Below are 21,224 nucleotides of genomic sequence, written 5' to 3'. Positions count from 1 at the left end.
GTGTATGATTTATTTTAAGGGTATCTGGTGTCTTATTTTTGCTTAATTGTAATGATACTTAGCTTGCCAGAAATACCTGGATGTCTAGTTTAGCATTTTTAAAAAATAAAAATAACTCAGCCATTTCCTAATTTAGGTACATTTGCCTGCCTAGCAAGACATCTTATTGTAACATGGTAGAGTACACATGATGTTTTTTGAAAAGATTTCACTGAAGTGTAGCAAATTATCTTCATTTCAAGCAGAATTGTGATTCTCATCTGAGCTGGTTGGCTGTTTGCCAAGAAATGCATGTTTGAGCTCAGAGGAGTTGGAAAGTTGCATACCAGTGTGTCAGTGTCTCTCTGTTACATAAAACATCATTTTTCTGTTTGAAAAACCAGTGGTGTCCTATAAGCCTAGAAACAGCAATGTCTTCTTCTACCTAACTTGTAACATACCAATAAAAACCAAATCCCATATGTGTATGTCAAGAAGACTTGTAGCAGGGGAGGTTGGAAGAGCAGATATGCAGTCAAGGGAATAAACATGGCATTTTTGTTATCTGGATTTGATAAATATAGTTTGGGAATGATAGAGTAAAGAGTGGTGAGTCAGTTTTGCCTGGTCATCTCCAGTGACTGAAAATAACTTGTTATTCCAACCCTTTTATCCCTTCATTCCTTTCTCTCCACATATTTTTGTGTTTTATTTATAGCTCGACCAGCTTTTCCTTTGCAATTTGTAAAATAACCCTTCAGAGTCAGGGAGGGAAGACTGAGGAGCAGCAGCCTACTGGGCAGTGTTGTGGATAGAGCCAGTGGATCGTTCCCTGTTGCTGTGGCTGGATCCCCCATTTTCTGTGCACATCCTTCCTTCATCTGCACAGGGATTCATTCCTCTTTTAGCAGGGAGCCTTCGTTCCTGAAGTCCTTCATGGGTTTGTGTTGACAGGAGCCACATGAGATGTTTCAAACCAGCTGGCTGTGACTTGGACAGCAGCAGGATCAGAGGCCTCAAGTCTGGAGAGGTGGGAAGGCTGAGTTTTATCAGTGAAACCTTAGTGGAGGCTGTAAGCTGTCCTGAAACACATGAAATCCACCAGCACGACCCATACTTGCATGAATCCTGTAAAGCACAGCTGTGTAAACAATGCTTGCAATAATTCTGAGCTAAATCTTCTGTGTTTTGCTTCAGTACCCATGCCCAGAATTTTTGTCCAGTTTAATCCACAAACTAAGGGTCAGTTTAGCACTTGATACATCTTAACTTGCAGATCAGGATTAAAATACTTCTTGACCTGCTCTTAAGTCTTCCACAGTACTGACTTCCTATAGCATAACTGAAGAGTTCCATATTAAACCATCTGATTTGGTCTGGAGAGGAGGAAGGGAGCTGGCAGGCTTAGCTGCAGTCCTCCTTATTAATTTGTCCGTGGAGAGGGCAAGGGGAGAGATGTGTTCGAGCAATAAATGTTAATCATAAAATAAATAAATAAAATCATAGAATGGTTTGGGTTGGAAGGGACCTTAAAGATCATTGGGTTCTAAGCTCTCTGCCATGGGCAGGGACACCTTCCACTAGATCAGGTTTCTCCAATCCCCATCCAGCCTGGCCTTGAACACTTCAAGTGACAGGGCATCCACAGCTTCTTTGGGCCAGTGTGAGCCAGTGCTTTACCACCCCCACAGTAAGGAATTTCTTCTTAGTATCTAATCTAACCCTACTCTCCTTCACTTTAAAGCTTTAAAGCCATTCCTATTTGTCCTGTCACTACATGCCTTGTAAAAAGTGCCTCTCCAGCTCTCCTGTAGCCCCCCTCAGCTACTGGAAGGGGCTCTAAGGTCTCCACAGGGCTCTTCTCCAGGCTGAGCAACCCCAACTCTTTCAGCCTATCTGTAGCAGAGATGCTCCAGCACTCTGAGCTTATTCCAACAGGCCCATGTCTTTCCAATGCTGGGGATCCCAGAGCTGGATGCAGCACTCCAGGTGGGGTCTCACTAGAGTGGAGCAGAGAGAGAGAATCCCCTCCCTGGACCTGCTGGCCACACTGCTTGGGATGCAGCCCAGGATGCAGTTGGTGGAGCCAATTAGCAGATGCCAGCCTGGGGTGTGAGAATCTCAAGCTCTGTCACAGGCAAGAGTGGAAAAACAAGAAGCAAGTAGGAATGTTTGTACTAGATGCCTGTGTATGGACTCAATGAGGCCATTTGGAAAATTGTACTGGTTCCAGCACCCATGCTTTGAAAAAAGAAGAGATTCAGGGTGCTACAGAGGGGTTTGAGCTTTAAAAGCTATGTTTCATATTGAGATCTCAGCAAATAAGTAGGTTTAGTTTGTTCAGGAGCAACTTCTGAGGTTGACAGATCATACCACCACTTACCTCTGTGAGCAGACAGGTCTCTAATTTAGCCAAGTTACGTGGTCAGGAAGTAGAAGAACAAAAATAATGCACACAGACACATGCACGCCCCCCTGATTAATTAGGGGAGCTGCTTGTCTCGTGGTAAAAGCTTTAGGGCAGTGCAGGCTGTCTGTCTCACCACATCCATGGCAGAACTCAAAGCATTCTGCATAAGCTCCTGTGTCATTCAGGAGATCAGATTAGATGATGATAACATTCCAGTCTGGTCTTAGAATAATTAAATGAGGTATTTACAGAGATTTCAAAGTCAAATCGGATCTCCTTCCCCACCACCACCCTCTGAGCAGCTTCAGTTAGTGGTATTGTTTACATATTAATGAGATGTAGCATCAGGCTGCAAAACCATGTGATTTAAATGTATTTAGCAACAGAATTAAGCACATGTAATGGTTGCTGATAGCCGTGAGGATGTCCTTACATCTCTTGATCTTTGTATATCTCAGCTGGAGGTAGCTGGTATGGGATCCCAGTAGTCCTCTACTCCTGTATGCAGCAGCCAGAGCACATTTCCTTCCTGCTGGGCAGCAGAAAGCAGACAGAGCTGTCCTTTCCCCTGGCTCCCACCCTCAGGGACCAGAGGTGCAGTGTCCTTAACTCCTTAGTGTCAGCAGGTGGAAGGGCTCCTTCTCTCCTTGTATCACAATGCCAGTGGAAAATCAGATAGGTATAGAAAGAATTGGTATGCAGGACCACTCTTCTCTGTTAATCAAAGCAGCATTATCATTCTGTCTTTTTTTGTTTGCTTATTTGATTGCTACACTTACCTAAAAAAGATTTCCAATAACTACTGAGTTGAAAGTGATTTAGATTAACCCCAGCTGACACCACTGCTTTAAAGAGGGCTGCCTGAAGTTTTAAATCCTCACAAGCATGATACTTCCCAGGAGGAGCTGTAAATCCTTGAAGCTGCTCCCTCCTGATACTGTGTTCTCAAGGAAAAATCACTCAAATCTTGTGAGCCAAGACAGTAATATTTCCCAGTAAGCAGTTTTAGATGGCTTTTGTTTTAATGTCCAAAAGTGTATCTGTGTTTAAGGCTAACATAAAATACTCAAATATTGTATAACCTGACAAGTTTTCTTCTACTCATTTCCATCTTTTCTTTCATTATCTTCCTGATCATTTTATTTACAGAAGTGCCAAGCCTCCTCCTGTTGGGTTTCCTAAGGAAATGTGAATAGGGTGGAGGATATTAAGGCATAGGTGGGTGAGCAACAGCCAGTGTTTAATGGAAACCTGGAAATGTATGAAATAGCTGGAGCTGTGCAATGAAGGGACAGGTATGTCACTTTGCAGCAAAGTTATATAAATATAACTTATAAAAGTTATATTGGGCTGGGAGATAGGATGAACAAGGACCTCACATATAGGTCCCACTTTCAACAGAGCAGTTTAATTTAAGAATGGATATTCTGTTGTGGGAGAATCTGCGTGTGCCTCTCCCCGTGGTGGCTCAGCAGCTCATCAGCTGCTGTTCTGTGATGTACCCTGGTTAAGAATAGCATCTTCTCTGCTGGATCAGAGCAGGGAAAGAGCCAGTATAATCCTTGTGAGGTGTAAAGGAATGTCAATGATAACCAAAGTAGGACAAATTAGGGCTGCTGAGATCCTTGGTAGGGATGGAGATGGGTAATAGCCACCCCTGTTAATGCCAAGGAGACTTGAATGCACCTTTGAGGCTGCTGAGAGTCTGAGCAGTTCATTGCATGGATTTGCCTTGGGGCCATCCTCTTTTTCAGCTCAGTGGTGATCATTTTGGCTTTCAGAGCTCCTGTTCTGAGTCACTATTTTGGCCCTGGTTTGTACAGATCCCTTTGTCTCACAGTGAGCTTGCTCAGCATCGCTGGGTAGGAGCAAGGAAGTGTCCTCGTGGTTGGTGTGAGTCAGAACTGAGGAACAGACTGTGCTTGAGCTTCCAAACAAAGCTTTAGCACAGGGAATGGGTCCATCCATCCATCCATCCATCCATCCATCCATCCATCCATCCATCCATCCAGGAGCAGGGGCTGGGTCCATCCCCCTTGCTTGGGATGGTGCTGTAGGGCTGAGCTTCACCTCTGGTAGTTGTCTCCAATTGTAGCTGCACTGCAGTATTCTCTTTGTGAATGTGTTTGAAGGAAGCTGAATATAATTTAATCCTGCCTTCTACATTCAGGCTGGGTTTTTTCTCCTGGAATTAAAATTATGTGCTGGCATGGTATTATTGAACACACTATTAAAAGTAATTTTCAGTTTGCCTGTAATATCTTTATTTTGAACCTAGTAAGAGGCTCTTGGTAGTAAAGTTTTATGATAAGCAATGAGATAAAAGATGCTGGCTGGCTGTGCCAGTGTATAGTGCACTTGTGTTGTGTGTGAGCACACTGGGGATGTGTGCTCGGGTTTGCTGGGGCAGGGGGTTGCAGAAACTGAGCTGCATGGGGCTATCAGATGCTGCAGGATAAAAATTCGTATTGAACAACTCGTGTAGTGAAAGAAAACATCCTCATTTTTCCTTGGAAGTGTTTTTTAAAAAAAAATATGTCTTTCTCTGATGCTGATGTTTTGGTCCTGAGCCTGGTCAAGTTCTCCCTGTGCCACCTGAGTCCAGTGCCCAAAGCAACCAGCTGTGCATTGTAACTGCCTGAAGTAATGTCGTGTATCAATGGAGCTGGAATATAAATAACTTTGATTGGGCACAGAAAGTTCAGTAAGTTAAAGAATAGTGCTTTTGAGGCATTTTGTCATCCCAAAATGGAGACTGCCACATGGATTAATCATCGTCTGCATGTTGTGCAGTTTACAGCTGGTTAACAATAGTTAGAAATAAACTTTATATTCACTCCTGAGCACTGCAGTAAGCTTTCCTTTTCTGAGGTGCTCTTACAAACCATAGGACAAAATACTATTCTTGGGTGCAAAGGATACATAATTCCACTACTGCAGGAAGAAAGTCATGGAACTGTAAAGCTGCTGGAATTGGTGTTTTTATTTGTCCTGAGGAGCTGGGCTACCTGCCTGATGTTTTAGCCTAAATAGCAGTTTCTTAGCTTAATTAGATTTCAGATGCAGATCTCTGAACATTATTTGATTTCCTTTGTCCTTCATTCCTTCCTCAAGGAGTCATGGATACTCACAGGATAAAGACAATCCCTCAGATGTCACTGAAAATATTGCAAGAAGTGTTTTGTCCTCCTCAGCTTCTCTGAGCTGTATGTTTGCTTACTTCTTTTTTGACCCACCAGAGACATAGAATGATGTGGTTTCCCATGGGAAAATTTTTCTTCAAAACTAGCAGAAACAGGTTGTTCAAGCAGGTCTTTAAATTCAGGTGGAAAAAACATCCTTAAGTCAGTGACTGCCCTATGTCTTCACTTCTGATCACTGATTTTCTGGTTGTTTGGCACTTTGCTATGTATCTGAAACACATGTTGTTAGATATCTCCAGATTGCAGAGGCAAGAGCCTAACTTCACAGGGAAAGAGACAGTAAAGATGCTCAAAGGATGCAGGTTCAGAGCTGCCTGATTAAACCTAGCCTAAGGGAATTCCCTTTCTCATGAATGGTCTACCTTTGTCTGCTGTGGTGACTTTTCTTCCTTTTAGCAGATTGTCTTGTAGCTTGCCTTGCCAGGGAATTAAAGCTTCAGGCTGCCATTTGTGTGGAGCTATTAAATATGGATGACCCAGGCAAGGGGCCTCTTGCATATGAAACCTGGTATTCTGGTCTTCTCTCTTTCTGATATTTCTGTTCTTTCAGATATGCTAAATAAACCTTTGAAGTTTCTTTTCTTCTTGTATAAAATACACTTTCATAGGTGAATCTTGCAGCTGGAATTAGGAGATACTGGTTCCAGCTGGACACACAGAGCAGGCCATGTAATCGTTGTTTGCCTCAATTTCCCCGTGTGTAATGTTGAAACAGTAACAACCTCCCTCCTCTGTGCAGCTCTTTGAGCTTTCTTCTGGGTGACTAAGGCCATAAAAGCCAAAAGAAAATGTGCAGTCTGGTGGGAAGCCCTGCTGGAAGGTATCTTGTCTGGGGAGGCTATTGATCCATAGGCAAGGAGCAGAGGCTTTCCTGTTTCTGATCAGGAATTCATGGGGAGAAATATACCTGCATGCTAAAGACATCAGACCAGCTATGTGAGTGCAGGGAGTCCTGCCAGTCCTGCTTGCACAGAGTCAGAAAATCTGTGTCTTAAGCAGATCTGATGATTTATGACCTGTGTTCTGTATGCCAGTGGCCCTTAAGTGTCAAGCCTTGATTTTTCAAGTAGTTCATGCAGTTGGCAGACTGATAGTTTAGCTGCCCAGGCATGAATGACTGCAAGATGTGCAAGAAACTCATCTGGCTAAAAACTCATTTCATGAAAGTCTTTTTTGATGCAAGGATATCAGGAAGGCTGGACTTTTCTGGCCTCTCTTTTGGGGTAAAGTGTATAGGCTTTATGTTCCACTAGACCTGGGGAGCTATGGAGGATCAGGAGGAAGGAGATTGTAAGAGATGGAAATTTCTTGGAGGTTTATGTAGCAGCCCTTCTCCTGGTTGGGCCAGGAAGTAAGGGATGGATGTCTGTGCTGAAGGATGACTGTAAATCTGATGGTAGAAATATTTGGAATAGGGGAGTTAAAATGCAAGCTGCTCTCAAAACTAAAATGTTTTGTGCCAAGGTGCAACAGGCTGGCAGTTATTTCCCTTTGTAAGGGCTGAGTTTCTAAGACATGATCAATTTTGGTATCTCTTGGAAAGAGATCTGATAGGTTTTACCTGTGCAGAACACAGGGATTGTCTGCTCAGTTCAGAGGTGATCCCAGAGCTAGACAAAAGATGGAATATTGAGATTTGCTGTGATGGACCTCCAAGGAGCCATATAAATCTCTTTAAAACCCCAACTAACCTACCACAAAACTGTCCAAGAGAGATTGCTTCAAGACAGCACAATTATAAAATATCTGAAAGGCTGAATAGGGTTTTTTCCCCTCTTGTGATATTTGGAGTTGAACTTTAGATACATCATTTTGAACATGGCCTTTTAAAGTAACTTTCTATTCTAGCCCTGTCATTTTTAGGGCTGTAAAGAAAAACCAAAATGCCAGGGAAGGAGAGGAAATGAAAATGAAGAGTGGGGCTAAAGAGTAGGTTTTGATCATCTTTGCAAGAAGTGGCATCATCTGTGAGAACAAAAGTCTTCAATTGCTGCAACTGGAGACAGCTTTTAGTCTCCAATTCTATTTTGCCCTGAGCCAGCCAGCCAAATAAAAACAGCAACATAAATCACTGCTGGCAGAACTTAGCAGTTATGCAACGTCCAGTGCACCACATGCCTATTTTTAGATCAGTTTTACACTAGCAGAATTTACTTTATGAAATCTAAAAAGAATGTCTGTTCAGAGGCTGGGGGATAAAGATGATATTTAGAAAGTGCAAAATGTAAAAACACTTAGAACAAGGATGCTCTAGCAAGCCCTGCTTTGGCAAGACTGATATCCTTTCAAAAATGTTGGCTCAATCAGGCATGCTAATGAAGACTAGGGGGGTTTTTCATCAATAGCCCCTTGAATTTCTAATGTGCAGTTGCTGTTTGAATGGTTAGCTGTGCTCCCTTTACCCAAACAGCTGAACATCAGACTCACATACAGCACTCGTTATCCAAGACCAGATGTGCCTCTTCTCTCCTTTACATTTGACTTAATTCTCTTACTGTTGTAATTCTGCATTAGTTTGTACAGTGTGTAATCTTGTCCCCAAAGCTTTTTGTTCAGATTCAGAACAGGCAGTGATTGGGAAAAGTTTGACCTTTCAGCCTTTAGATACTCTAGCAGATGAAACACAGTCTGCATAGTTAATGTATCTCTGGGATTTCTGGGATTTCTGCCATGATTTTGACAGTTTTCAATCATGTCTTGAAGGAGATTAGTATTCTGACTGTTGCATGATCTGTATTGATCTTTTTTCCCCCACACCTTTCTTCTAGGTGACAACCTCGATGCCATCCATGACATAACTGTGGCGTACCCCCAAAACATTCCTCAGACAGAGAAGCACCTTCTGAAAGGAAACTTCCCAAAGGAGATTCACTTCCACGTCCAGAGATACCCCATCGAGACAGTGCCCACTTCCAAGGAGGAGCTGCAGCTTTGGTGCCGGCAGCGCTGGGAGGAGAAAGAGGAGAGACTGAGGCGTTTCTACGAGGGTGGAAGATGCTTCAGTGCAGCTGGGCAGGGCATTGTCCCACCCTGCAAATCCGAGCTCAGGGTCCTGGCCGTGAAGTGCGCCTCGCTCCTCTACTGGACGGCGTTCCCGCTGGGAATGCTGGCGCTGCTCTACCTGTACAGCTTTGCACAGTGGTACTTTGCGGCCATGATCGTCTTTTTCGTTGTGCAGCAGAAGATATTTGGTGGGCTGGAACTCATTGAACTCGCTTGCCATCAGTATTTTAAAAAGCAACAGAAATTTCATGACACGAAAGTAAAAATCAATTAGTTCCGGGGTAGAGGAAGGGTGGTTTTCAGATGCCCTGCAAATTTTATGCACAGGGAACAATTTTTGCATGAGAAGTGTCTTTTACTATCGCCATTGTTAGACATTTGCACATGATTCTGTGAAGAGAAGGAAAAATGTTAGTTATTGCTCCACATGAAAATGGTAGTTTTTAATCTCTGAATGTAATTTTGACATTGCTCTCACAAGCAGCTAGCAACTGCGTTCTGCTGTCATTAAGAAACAAATTGCTGGATTACTGAACAATCATAAGGACATTAATAAATGTGATGTGCACTGAAGTTTCATGTAGAAACCCAAACAGTTCAGCAAAGAGAGGCAGATGTATGATTTCTTTAGAGTCACGTTGGTGTGAAGTAAGCACCGAATTTGGAAAACTGGTAAGTTTAGATGGTAGATGAAAGTTGAAGGAGAAGTTGTTCTGTTTCTTTTTTCTATTTCAAATACTCAAACTTATTTTGTAGTAATATTTTTGCATAAGCTTTTCCAAACACTACTGAACCTACCAACTATTCAACTATTCTGGCTTGGTCACTCAGGAGGATTTTCAAGCCTTGTATTCTTGTGTCATACCACAGAAAGCAGTACAGTGCTCACTCTGCCTCCATTTAAGTGTTTGCTGATTATTTAATAGACCTGTGCAGCTCAGTTTTTATCTCTCACTGTTTCATACTGTTCTAGTCTCCCTGTTAGCTGTGGGAGACTTGTTCCTACTGTAGTATGCAGAGCTGCAGGATAGGGGAGCTGGTTTTTTATTGGCTTATTGGTATTTTTTTTCTCACAGAGGCAAAAATAGCTGTTTGTCTCTGAGTAACTGGAAAATGTTTTTAAAAAAGGCTTCCTTGTATCCTTGTAGACCTTCTTTGGTTGAAAACATTTTATTTCGTTTTCAGAGTAGGCAAAATACCTTTTTTTTTTTTCTTTTTTAAAATTTTTGTAGTATTAATTTTGGTTTTCACATTGCTTCCTTTGGCATTTCACGTGTCCATGTACATAAGCAGGAAGAGTGCTTGTTCCTTGCATGTCAGACAGACCTGTTGAAATGCAACAGTTCTCTCCATGGTGGTACAAGAGATGGGTCTGAGTTTTGGACTTAGCACAGGGAAGAGCTGCATCTTCCCTTTGCATACTGGCTTTGTTTCCTGATGACATCATTACTTTTTCAACCTCCTTCACAACTTTTGGTACTTTCCCTTATTTTCATGACATTCACAAAACCTGAGGGCTTAAACTCAGACAAGGCATTTTGAAGTGTATCCCTTGTCATATATAATAAAAGTAATGTTCATGCTCATGTAGAAAAAGACAAAAACATTGCCAGCACTTCAGAGATACTTCAGGTCTTCAGGTTAAATTTTTTTTGCAACCTCCAAAATTTTAGACAACTTGAACAATCGTATTGCTGCAAAACCTTCCTGACTTACTAAATATTTGGTTTTTATTGCATGAGGGCTTGTTTGAGCTGGACCCAGATGGCCTGGCTCCGTTTGTTGAGTGGCATTGCTGTGAAATGTGAAAGTCCAGAGTGCAAAACGTACCTCATACTGTGCTGAGTGTCTCAAGTGTTGGGCCAGCATGGTGGACACACCTGTTTGCTTCTAAATTACAACACTGAGCATGTTGTCTAATGTGTTTGTTTTAAAGACCTGTTTTGGACGAATCACCAGCCTCTATTCAACTGTCCCTTGCAAGGTGACAAGTCTTTTTTAATCTGTGCTTATAATAACTAATTGTTTATTATGCGGAAAGTACTTGAAGCCATCTGGTTTACTCCAAATTTTTTAATCCCTTTTTTCTTAAAAATAAATAAAAGTAGGTTTATATTTAGGCTTATATTGCTTAATGATTTTTTCCATGTTTGTATTTGTGTACCTGACAACTGGTGTTGCATTGTCATGAGTGGAAGGAGGTCTTTTTTTAAAGCAGTTCTGTGATATCACAGGCGTGGTTGCAGCTTAAATTTCCATAGCCTGTCTCCTCTTCAGCCAATACCCTGCACATTCAGGTAACCCACTGCAAGGGAAAACCTAAAAACCTCATTTGTGGTTAATGCAGAGGAGACCTAAAAGGCTTCTTCAAGTCTGTCCTGAGCCACGGCTGTGCTTTCATACCAGGAGTAACCATAGCCAGCCTATAGCCTTAACATCATCTTCAGGAATGACTTCAGAGGACAGGTTCCATGTGTGGGTGACATAAAATACCAGCTACGCTTTTCTTAGTTGTTCAGAGAACTTTGTGGTGTCATCAGATGTACCAGGAGCACCAGTGTGAGTCTTGGTCATGGCATGGTTCAGGATTTATGTCTCTGTGTAATTAAAGTTGGGCTCTGAAAATGAAGTCAATGCAATCCATCGTTGACCCTTACAAGGGATTTCCTCCCAGTTGGAGCCAAACATGTAACCTACTGTAATGTGGTAAAAACATCCTGCAAAATCTGTAATTCATCCTCCTCCCTGTGTTTGGATCAAAGAGAAAGAATAATCTGCTTTTCAGCTGGTAATGTCACGTTTGCAATGCCCAACTCCATGGTGCAGAGTGAGTGGTAAGTGAAGAATCCTCCTCCATGTGTTGATGTAGATGTTTAGATTATGTGCCTCATTTTTCAGGTCAATTAGAAATGCAAGATGGGAAAAATGTTGATTAAAAACTAAAAGTTTTGTGGATGGAGAAGCTTCTTTGTTTAAAAAGTGATTAAGAAAGTGGGGGAAGATTTTTCTGTAAATGTCTTTTTCCCCTCTGGTGAAAATGTAGCTGTTTAATGAAAAGGTTCTGATACACAGATTTCTTGGAGAATACTTTGTTCCTACCCTGTCTCCCTTTTCAAACATCACAAAGCTGGCATTTAAGGATGTGCTTTAGTGGTGGACTTGGCAGTACTGGCTCAGTGATCTTTTCTCACCTAAATCATTCTGTGATTCTGTGCTGGGTGAATCACTTGGAAATTTTTTCAATGCTGTTGGGATAAGGGTGCTAGTACTCCAGGAATCCCACAGCCCTCTCCATGGGACATGGATTGGCGCTGGGTCTCATCTCACTCGGTAACAGGTTTGTCCCAGTTCACCTTCTCTTGCAGTCCCAGCAGCTGCCCCTCTGAGCTCTGTCTGCAGGGCCTGCAGGTCTTGCTGGGCCTTGCACACATGGTTTGGGATCAGTGCTGTGCTTTAAGGATGCTGCTCCCCTTTGCTCAATCAAACGTTTCCTCATCAGCATCAGGGGGTTTCTTTCTCTCTGCTCAGAACAGAAGGTTGAAATCCTGCCATCTCTGTGTGTCATCAGGCTCATCTGGGTCGCAGGATGTCAGACCAAGACATGTTTCTCTTGACTTCAAAGCTGCAAGGCCCAAAGCTGGTCTGTAAGGTGTTGTCTTGATCATAGGAGATGTAGTTCCTAGTTTTGTGCGTTGCATCAATCGGTGTTGTTTAAAAAAGCTCTGTGTTTTGATAACTTGATTTTATATGTGCACTGTGTGAAAGGAAACACCAGGACACTACAAACCTACAGAAAGCCTTAGTTTTCAGATTTCACTGATGATATTATTAGAATGTTTTAACCATGTACCAGTTACTCTACAGCAAAAATAAAGACCTGAAGCATTGCATGTGTTTAATTTTGCTGTTTTCTTTTTACTGCACCTGTAAGGAACAAACTTTGTCTCCAATGATATGGCTGGCTGGCTCAGGCAGACTGGTGTCTGTTTCCATGCTTGACTCATGGATTGTGGAAGGAGAGCCCCCCATCTCTCCATGGGAGGCTGGAAAGGGGTGTCTGGCTCTACCCTCCATTCCAGCTTCTTCATGTAAAGAAGGCACAGAAACCTTTGAGTGTGCAAGAGCTGCAGCTCAGCTTTACCCTTGCTGTGCTGCTTAACCAAGATTGCTGAAGAATAACCTGTCTTAGGACAGGTGGGTAAGTGCTCTATTTTAGCTGTATTCTGTTACCTCCCATGTACTTACTGACACAAGAAACCATCTATGGCAAGGTTCACATTCTTAGAGGGCCTTTCTTTAATGTAACTTCAGGTTACAGGGCCCTTGCTTTCTGTCTCCATTGCTTGAGTGCTGATCTGGTGTGGAGGCACAAGGGCTGTGTTTCTCAGCTCATGATTACCCAGTGAGAATATCCTGGCTGTGCTGGCCCTAGGGAAGTACCCACATCTCCAGCAGGTATCCTGTGGCATAAAGAAGAAACAGAGACCCTGGCAGCAGTTTCTGCAGCTGGAAATGATAATTGGCCATGTCTGTATACACTCAGAGCATTCAAATCCTTTCCCCAAAGTCAAAATGAGTGGCTTGTTACTCTGGAAAGGTGGTTGTCTCTTCCTCTTGGTTTCCTCACAAATATGCAATGAAAAAATGTATTTCTCTGTCTTACCTGTCCATACAGAAAACATTAGTAATGGAGGCCAAAGATTATTTCACCCTCCAGCTGCCCCAAACCCCTCCTTTGCAGCTCCATATAATGGGGGAAAATGGTCTTATTTCCTGAGGAAATAGGAATTTTGAATCACACTGCAGGCGATCTCAACCAGGCAGTGCTCCTGGGAGCAGGGAGCACAGGCTGTGCTTATAGCATGGCTGGGTTACTGCCAGCCTGGGGGGTTTGGGCTGAGGCATGTGAGGGAGAGAGAGTTTGCCTCTGTCCTTGCTGGGCTAGCAGTTTTATCAGGAGCTGATACCAGGCCCCGAGTTTTTAAGTAGATGTCTTTGTTCTGTTACAGCAGGGCCTCCAGGTGGTTTGTCATCCCCTTTTCTGGAGGTTTTTTCCTGGGAGCACTGTTTCTCAGGTGGGCATTGCTGCTCTCAGTAGAAGATGGGAGAGTGTTTGCTGCATCTGAGATGCTTCATGCATGAGAGAGGCAGATATGCAGGTAAGTGTAATGGTTTTGGTGGTCAGCAGCCTCTTCCCTGCATTTCTCTCTCCATCTTGCTTGTCTGGGGGAGGAGGTGAGAACCCCCAGCTTCAGGGTTCTATGCCCACAGCTTCAGGGAGCAGAGAAGCACCTCCAGCTTTACCAGAGAGAAGAGCTAAAAGGGCTCAGGCCTCAGCATTGCTTCTGCATCCCCAGGACAGGTAGCAGAGGAGGATGAGCTGCTGCATGGAGTGAGAGCACGAGGAGATGCTGTGGGAGGAGCAGGAGGCACGGCTTTCTGCAGAGCCCTAACCTGGCCCCCACATTGCTGCTGGGTCTTGCCCTCTGCCCCCCTGCACTATTTCTTCCCCTTCTTTCAGGGCTTGCTCTGTTCTTTGAACAGCTGGGTGTCCAGTCAGCCAGGGGAATGGATGTGGATTAACACTGAACCCACAGAGGAGGGAAATGTTAGGGATAACAGGATAGAGGTGCTGGGGAAGGTGTTGGCTCCTGCCAGTGCTGGGTGCAGCTGCTGGGAGCGTGTCATCCTGTTTTAGGGAAAGGTCTGTGTTAAAATACTTCTTTACTTAGATGTCTTTCAAGAAAGTGAGAAGAGAAATAACATCCAGCATAGGGTGGTTCCCAGCAGGACCATTGGACTGCCCCAGGAGTCCCTCTGTTCTTACCTGACTGGCTGCCCACCAATGCTGGCATTGCCTGTGTGGCCCTGTAGCTACTCAGGGTGCTGTCTCCTCTCTGTGCTCACATTTCTCACTTGATGTCTTGTGTTTAAAGATATGCAAATGGCTCCTCCTGCTTCTTTTCCTGGCAATTGTGCAAGACCCTGAGTTCTTTAAGGATAGAATAATCCCTCACTGTCAGTAAGATGCCCACTGGCAGGCTGGGAAGCTACCCACCTTTCCAGGGAATCTTGCAAAATCACTTGTAACAGGGCTGCCTTATGCAATCCATGTTTTGCCTGGCAGCCAGGTGCTTCCTCACCTTCCTGGCAAGGAGCTGCCTCATCATCCCCCTCCCCACTGGCACAGTTAGTTTCCCTCCCCTATTATCCACAGAAATTATTCAAGTGGAGTTGTTCTGCCTGCTGGTAGGTCCTGAGGTTTGCTTCCTACAGCTTTGCACCCCCTGCCAGTGCTGCTCAAAGAGCTCTCTGAAACTCAGCACTGAACCCACTTCATTCAAGTGCCCTTTTTATAGCTACCTAAGCCAAGGTCCCCACTTTCCCAGGGCTTTTCTTGGTGCTTTGTGAGGGGCACAAATGAACAGTCAGTGGGCTGGTCTCAGGGTCACAGCAGGGAAACCTTCCAGCACTTGATGATCAGACAATCATTCACAGTCCTGGACATGGGCAGGTCAGGATCTGAAATTGTGCTGCTTCTCACACACCTTAACACCAATCCCTGCAGGAGCAAAACCAGCATTTAAAGGAAATGAGCCAAACCTCTCTTGGCAGCAAACAAAACTTTTGTTATTCCTTTCTTGCTCTATGCCTTTCTTCTCCTCTCTCCCTCCCAGGAGTAAGAGATGAGAAGGTTTTGGGACACCCTCTGTTGCTTGAAGCAGGAGAATAATGATCCTGGAGCCACTACATGGATAAATAGTCCTGCATGGATCAGGCTGTGCTGGCCAAGTTCACAAAGCAGGAGTTGAGGACTGCTTGACACTGCAGGCTCCTTGCACTTGTCTGTCCCTGGAGAGCCACACAAGGAGAGAGAAACTGGGCCCAGTTCCTGCTGGGCTCTGGTGTGGGCACGGCCTGCTCGTTCATCTGCACAAAGAATGTGAGATCCTCATGGCCAACACAAGGACAAAGGGATATGGGGCATCATCCCACAGGATCCCAGAGCTTCAGCCAGCAGCTGGGAAGCCAGAGAGGAGCACCTGGGAAAGGATCTGCTGACCAACAGCCCTCAGGTGGCCTTGGTGCTCTTATCAGAGATGCTGTGAGTGATGTGTGCCAAGGGTAGGGACAGAGCACAGGCACCCTCAGTGCAAGCCAGGGCTGTGTCTGGCATCAGGCTCTAGCACTCTCCTGTGGGTTTGGTGCTGCATGTCCATCTGGGACAGGTGTTATTCCTGGCCCCCGAGGCCTTGGCTGGGACAAGGGCAGGACAGTGCAGGATGCAGCAGGACAATGGCAGCAAATGCCACACTGCCAGCAGCAGTGAGGGCTGGCACAGATATTCCAGCTCCAGCAAGCCAGGGGCCTGCCTGGGCCTGTCCCTGCCATGTGCCCAGCACACCCACCCCCCAGGAGTTCATCCTGCTGATTTGTGGGGTTTGTCTGACACAGCTGATGGGAGCCAGTGTTCAGCTGTGATCTCTGCTCTCCCACAGCTCCTGCTCCTGCACCATCTGAGGGATGTTGTGTGGTTTCAGAACGTGGGGTGCCTCATGCCCAGCCTGGCTTTAAATGAAGGTGTTGAAGCTCTCAGAATAGTCTGTTCTCCTTCTCTACTCCTGCACTGGGATGAGTGACCAGGGGCAGGGCAGCTGGCTCAGGCCTCCCTGGTGCATCACAGGGCACTTGGAGCAGGGCAAGGGCAAACCTGATCCTGTGCTCACTCTGTGGCCAAGTGTCACATCCAGTGGACATCTCCAGCCTCTCTCTCTGTGCTCCTCTAGAGGTTTTGCTTTCTGCCTGCACTAGGGAAAGGGAGATTCTTTTCCAGGAGCCCCTGAGAGGCAGCACAAGGAGATGTTTTATGCAAGATCACAGCAAGGTGTTCAGGTCTGCCTCCTCACAACATGTGAAGGTTAAAGGCAGGCTCTCAGCTTTCCACTGCTAATGACAGAAAGTGCTTTGTGAGTGAGAGAGAGCATAATTAGGGATTAATGAGAAAGGAGCCTGTGGTTTTATTACCCGTTGGACACCAGTCCCGTGGATGAACAAGAGAGGTTGCATTAGCTGCTTCCTGCTGAGTCCTTAGCAGACTTTCTGCATCATTTAAGGACAGGAGGTAGAGGAGGGCACTGCAGGCAAGGAGTGCTGGGGCTTGGTGTCCTCTGCTGCAGGCTGGGACAGGCCCCAGATCTGTGGCCCCACAGAGGGACTGTGGACCTTGGGGCAAAGACCTTGGGCTCCACTGTTGGCTCTGCCACTGCCCAGTGGCACGTGTCACACACCTCCTGCATCCCAGCTGGGTCAGCAGGACTGAGACACCTCCTCAGGTGGTGCCCAGTGACAGCCACAGCTCTCCCAGGAGAGGCACAGTCCGGGTGCAAAACAGAGCTATTTGCTTGTGTGAAGGTCAGAGCACATCCCACCACTCTGGGATGAGCCTTCTGCCCTGCTTCAGCCTGAATCCAACAGTGAGGGAAGCTGGAAGAAACCAGATAAAGGCAGGAATAAAACCAGGGAGGTTAAACACCTGATTTTGAATTAGCTTCATCATTCCTAGCCATTGCATAAAAGCTATTAAAGTTATTAGAGGACATGCTGGATGCTGGCACAGCAGGAACAACAAATCTAAGTAGAGTGGTCCTTGTCATAAATATCACTCAGGCTGTCTTGACAGCCCTCTGCCAGCCTGGCTGAGCAGTGCCAAACCATGGCTGCAGCTGATGGGAACAGCTCCTTCTCTCTCTAAATGATACAAGACTTGCATCCTCAAGGAAAGAAACCTCCTGCTGTGGGGCAGACCTGCTTTCCCTGGGTCCTTTCCACAGGGATCTTGCTGCAAGTGCCACAAGAAACCAGAGGCCAGGATTTGCAAACCATGGCACAAAAAGAAATCATCCCATTTGTGCATGCATTTGTCAAGTCTATTAATAATGTGCTTCACACTGTACTTTGAATGCTCTTTTTAATGACTGCTCTGCATTTTGCCACTCAACCATTGCAGTCACATCTAAGTCCTAAAATTATCAGACATTCATCTTGTAAAATCACAGCCTGACTCCCTTGATATCTCACTCCATGATACCAAGGCATCTCTATTGCCAAGCACACGGACTTTTCAAGCCTGACACAGCACACAGGTAGGTGTTTTTGCTGCTCTGTTAGCTGAGCCAGGTGCCTTTTCCAGTGACAGACCATGGCACCCCCTCGGTATAAAGTCCTCTGGTCACCCCTCTGGTCTGCCAAATGCTCTGACACATCCAGTTAGGAGACAAAGCCAACTTTTAGCTCAGTGTCTCCAAATCCTAATCCTCCCACTCTACCACGTCTCCCGAGCAGAGGGGAGAATTAGAAAGGGGTGCCTTGCCCCCCACACCAGCAGTGATGGGCAGAGCAGAGAGGTCGCCCTGAACCTGGACTGCTTCCAGGGCCATCGACCCTCCCTGAGTCAGTCGTTAAGAGGATGCAGCAGGAAGTTATTGAAAACAGAAGACAATGAGAATAAAACGAAGAGCGAGGCATCCATTCACACCCTTGGCAGAGGCATTCCTGTTCCCCGCCTGCCCGCAGGGAGGACGGGTGCTGCTTATTAGACAGGTTATGTAATTGAAGTGGTCTATATTTATCAGGAGAGCATGGCGTGCACACCTCGAGGGTCAGAAAGCCCAGCAGTTTGGAGAGCATTAGCTCCCCTAATGAATCAGCAGGGAGAAGGACCTAAAAATATGACTCGGCTGCAAAGGACATCATCGGGTGGCTGGGGGAGCCAAGGTCAGGAGGGCCTGATGTGCCTTTCCAGCTCTGGCTGGAGTGGTGATGCTGTGCTCAGATGGTCATTGCCTCAGAAAAGGCAAAATCCACTTGTGCTAAACTCCTTTCAAACTTTGGATGTTGAGCTGTGCCTAAAGGAGAAGGGAGACCCCCCCCACCCAGTCCATGCCATAACCCCTGTATTGTAAAGTCAGCCTCCTTTTTGCATCATTTCCCCTCTGAGCCTGAAACCTCAACACTCGTGGGATCTATCCTCCTTTTTAGGGCATAGAACCACTAAAAATGGTTGGTTTCCTTCAGGGTCAGGGTAGTCCTTGGCTGGTCCCAGCCATGGAGGCTGGTTTGTGCTCCCTGTGCTGAGCCCTGCTATGGGGGCTGGTCAGACACGAGCTTTGTGCCGGCTCCTGAACACTGGGGAAACTTGGGGCAGGTTCTTCTTCATCATGCTCAGTGCCCTCAGCCTTCAGGAGCAGCTGTGCCACCCCACAGCCCCCCAGCTGTCACCACATGGGGAAGCTGCAGCACATCAGCAGTGACCCACAGTCACCCCGCGTCAGAGTGGAGACACTGAGGTGAGCCAGCAGCTGGAGGGGTGTTCCTGCTCCTTTGCATGGATGGAGATGTTAGTGAGAGTTATTTTTAGGGAACTGGAGAGCATGGAAGGAAATAACAGATAGCCTTTGTTTTCTTGGTTTCTGCTATTTTAAGTGAATTTGTTTGCCTGTGGTGCCAGGGAGCTCAGCTCAGTGCCCTGGTTTACTCAGGGCGTAGGCAAACAGTGGCCATTGCCCCATCCTGTGTTTGTGTAGTGTCAACACCGTCATTTACCTTTATAAGATCCTGAATGCTGTGCCCTGGACCAAATTCTGCCTTCCTGTAGACAGGTTGGTGGACCTGCCTGCCCAGGGCAGAGAGCAGAGCCTGGACACTCGTCTGCCCCCTGAGACTGGCCATGGCCACAATGGTTGTGCTTTCCTGCCACATCCCCAGCAATGTTTTGGTCCTTGGCTTCACATGATTCAGATGAGCTCTGAGCCCTGCCTACCACTTGGCAGACACTAAAACTACAGAGGGGTAGATTTACCCCTCTCCATAATTTATATCATTAGATTGATTTATCAAAGCTGCTTGGCGACCCATCACAGGGCTGATGTCCCTCTCGGTGGGGTTTGCAGAGCAATGGTACTTGATTCAAATGCTGCACTCCCTCTCATCCACCTGGAACCTCCATGCTTTGTTGTTGTTTAGAAAAATTTGGTCAGAAAATCCTTTCTTGTTGGTATTTTTGTGTGATTCTGAAGAACTCTCCCAGCTCTCCCCCCAAGGAAGTCAAGGTGGAGGTTACCTACAGGAGCAGTACAGCTCCCCAACTCCAGCTGGTATAAACCAAGCCCTGAGAAGAGGATCCTGCTGAGCTCTGAGGGGCAGCAGTGCCGTGGAGGCAGTACAGGAAGGGGTCAGAGAGAAGAGCTCAGGGGATGGAGGAATGCAGGTGGGTGCTGTCGCTGTGTCGGTGCTCCATGTGGAGCTCTGCGGTCAGGCACAAGCTGGGATCCTGTTCCCTACACCTGGAGATGCTGGCAGCCCTGATGGCAAGCACAGGCCCCTGGAGAAGGACCAGGAGGTGAACACCAATGGTCACATCTGTGCTGTGGGCCCAGGGCACTGGTAAGGCATTCATCTGTGTTGTGCATAGTCTCAGTCCTTCCTTCAGTGTAAAACTTTGGTGTGTTTAACATAAACCACAGGAGGATGTTCTCCCATCACACTCTTACTTCTTGTCTGTGAGGTCTCTGTGGTCACTGCAAATCCACCCATGCCACTGGATCAGTCCTTCTGGGCTCTCACTTGGTCAAGCACCTGGGTGCCACCTCCTCTCTGTTCCCAGCAATGCCACTGGCTGAGGCTCAGAGACCCAACCCACCACCAGCGCTGGCCACCATCCCTGGCCTCTCTGGGATCAGGTTCTGTCCTACAGCAAACAAGGAAGAGGACTGATTCAAACATAGCCATGGGGCTGGTCTGCCCCATGCATTTTTCCTGAGCAAGGTAATTTACTTGAAAGAGTTGCTCTTGGCAGAGGTGTTTGATTACATTTCTCTGCTCCCATCCATCCTCTCTGCTGATAACTCAGCTGCCACAGCAGTTCCTCCTCCCCTGGCCCCACATCTCCTGGACAGACTCACAAGGCACATCCTGCTCCTGCAGTGGCTGCTGAAATTGCTTTTTATTTTTAAACCCTGGGACACAAAAGCCCTACCTTTATCATTTGCCTGCGGTCCCAGCAGCTCCACATATCCTCATTAAATAACCACTGATCATCAAGGCACTGATCATCACTGACAGGCCCCAAAAGCAAGGGAGATCCAGATGTCTGATGTGGCCACAGCTGGTCCCAGCTCCCTGTGGCTGTGAAATATTGGGGTTCTCCTCCCTGTGGGGTGGGGAGAAGGGCTGTCAGGAGGCCAAAGGAATGGTGAGCTTGTGCCTTTCACTGCAATGTCAGGGCAGGTGGCTGCAAGGACTGAGTTTATCCCAGCCCCACCAGAATTTATACAGACAAACAATAATAATGGTTCTTCACAGAGGGTTATTGAGATGGAAAAGTGGCAAACTGGATTATGGCCTGTGCAATTTCATTTTCCTCTTCTGAGACACAATTCAAATAATCCTTTTTCATAATTTATTTTTAATCTCTGTAGCACAGACCCTGAGGGAGGATGTTGCCAGAGCAGGAGGACTACCAGCCATTGGTCAGCTGAGTGTGAGGAGGTGGGTGTCCATGGGGCAATCTGGGTGCCAACCTGACCCCCAGAAAGAGAAGATTTGAAGGGAGGGATGGATCATGCAGGGAT

General features: G+C 46.1%; 1 protein-coding gene and 1 long non-coding RNA gene across 9 annotated transcripts in view; both read left to right on the top strand.

Moving 5' to 3' along the window:
- LCLAT1 (lysocardiolipin acyltransferase 1) overlaps window positions 1-12,494 on the top strand; it is a 112,032-nt gene extending 99,538 nt beyond the window's left edge. For all 8 annotated transcript variants that reach the window (XM_054629336.2, XM_077176036.1, XM_077176034.1 and 5 more), the window contains one exon: window positions 8,361-12,494. In XM_054629336.2, the coding sequence (XP_054485311.1) occupies window positions 8,361-8,869 (509 nt within the window). In that variant the 3' untranslated portion in view covers window positions 8,870-12,494. The remainder of the gene's footprint in view (window positions 1-8,360) is intronic.
- Window positions 12,495-12,541: 47 nt separating this feature from the next.
- On the top strand, window positions 12,542-15,921 carry LOC143693742 (uncharacterized). The gene is made up of 3 exons (XR_013181685.1): window positions 12,542-12,793; window positions 13,605-13,754; window positions 15,273-15,921. It is a non-coding gene; the product is annotated as an uncharacterized LOC143693742 (long non-coding RNA).
- Window positions 15,922-21,224: the final 5,303 nt, after the last annotated feature.

This window comes from Agelaius phoeniceus, chromosome 3 (assembly GCF_051311805.1).
Source record: "Agelaius phoeniceus isolate bAgePho1 chromosome 3, bAgePho1.hap1, whole genome shotgun sequence".
Taxonomy (NCBI): Eukaryota; Metazoa; Chordata; class Aves; order Passeriformes; family Icteridae; genus Agelaius; species Agelaius phoeniceus.
Note: the sequence above shows the minus strand (reverse complement) of the source record. Positions and strands in the feature narration are given on the sequence as shown.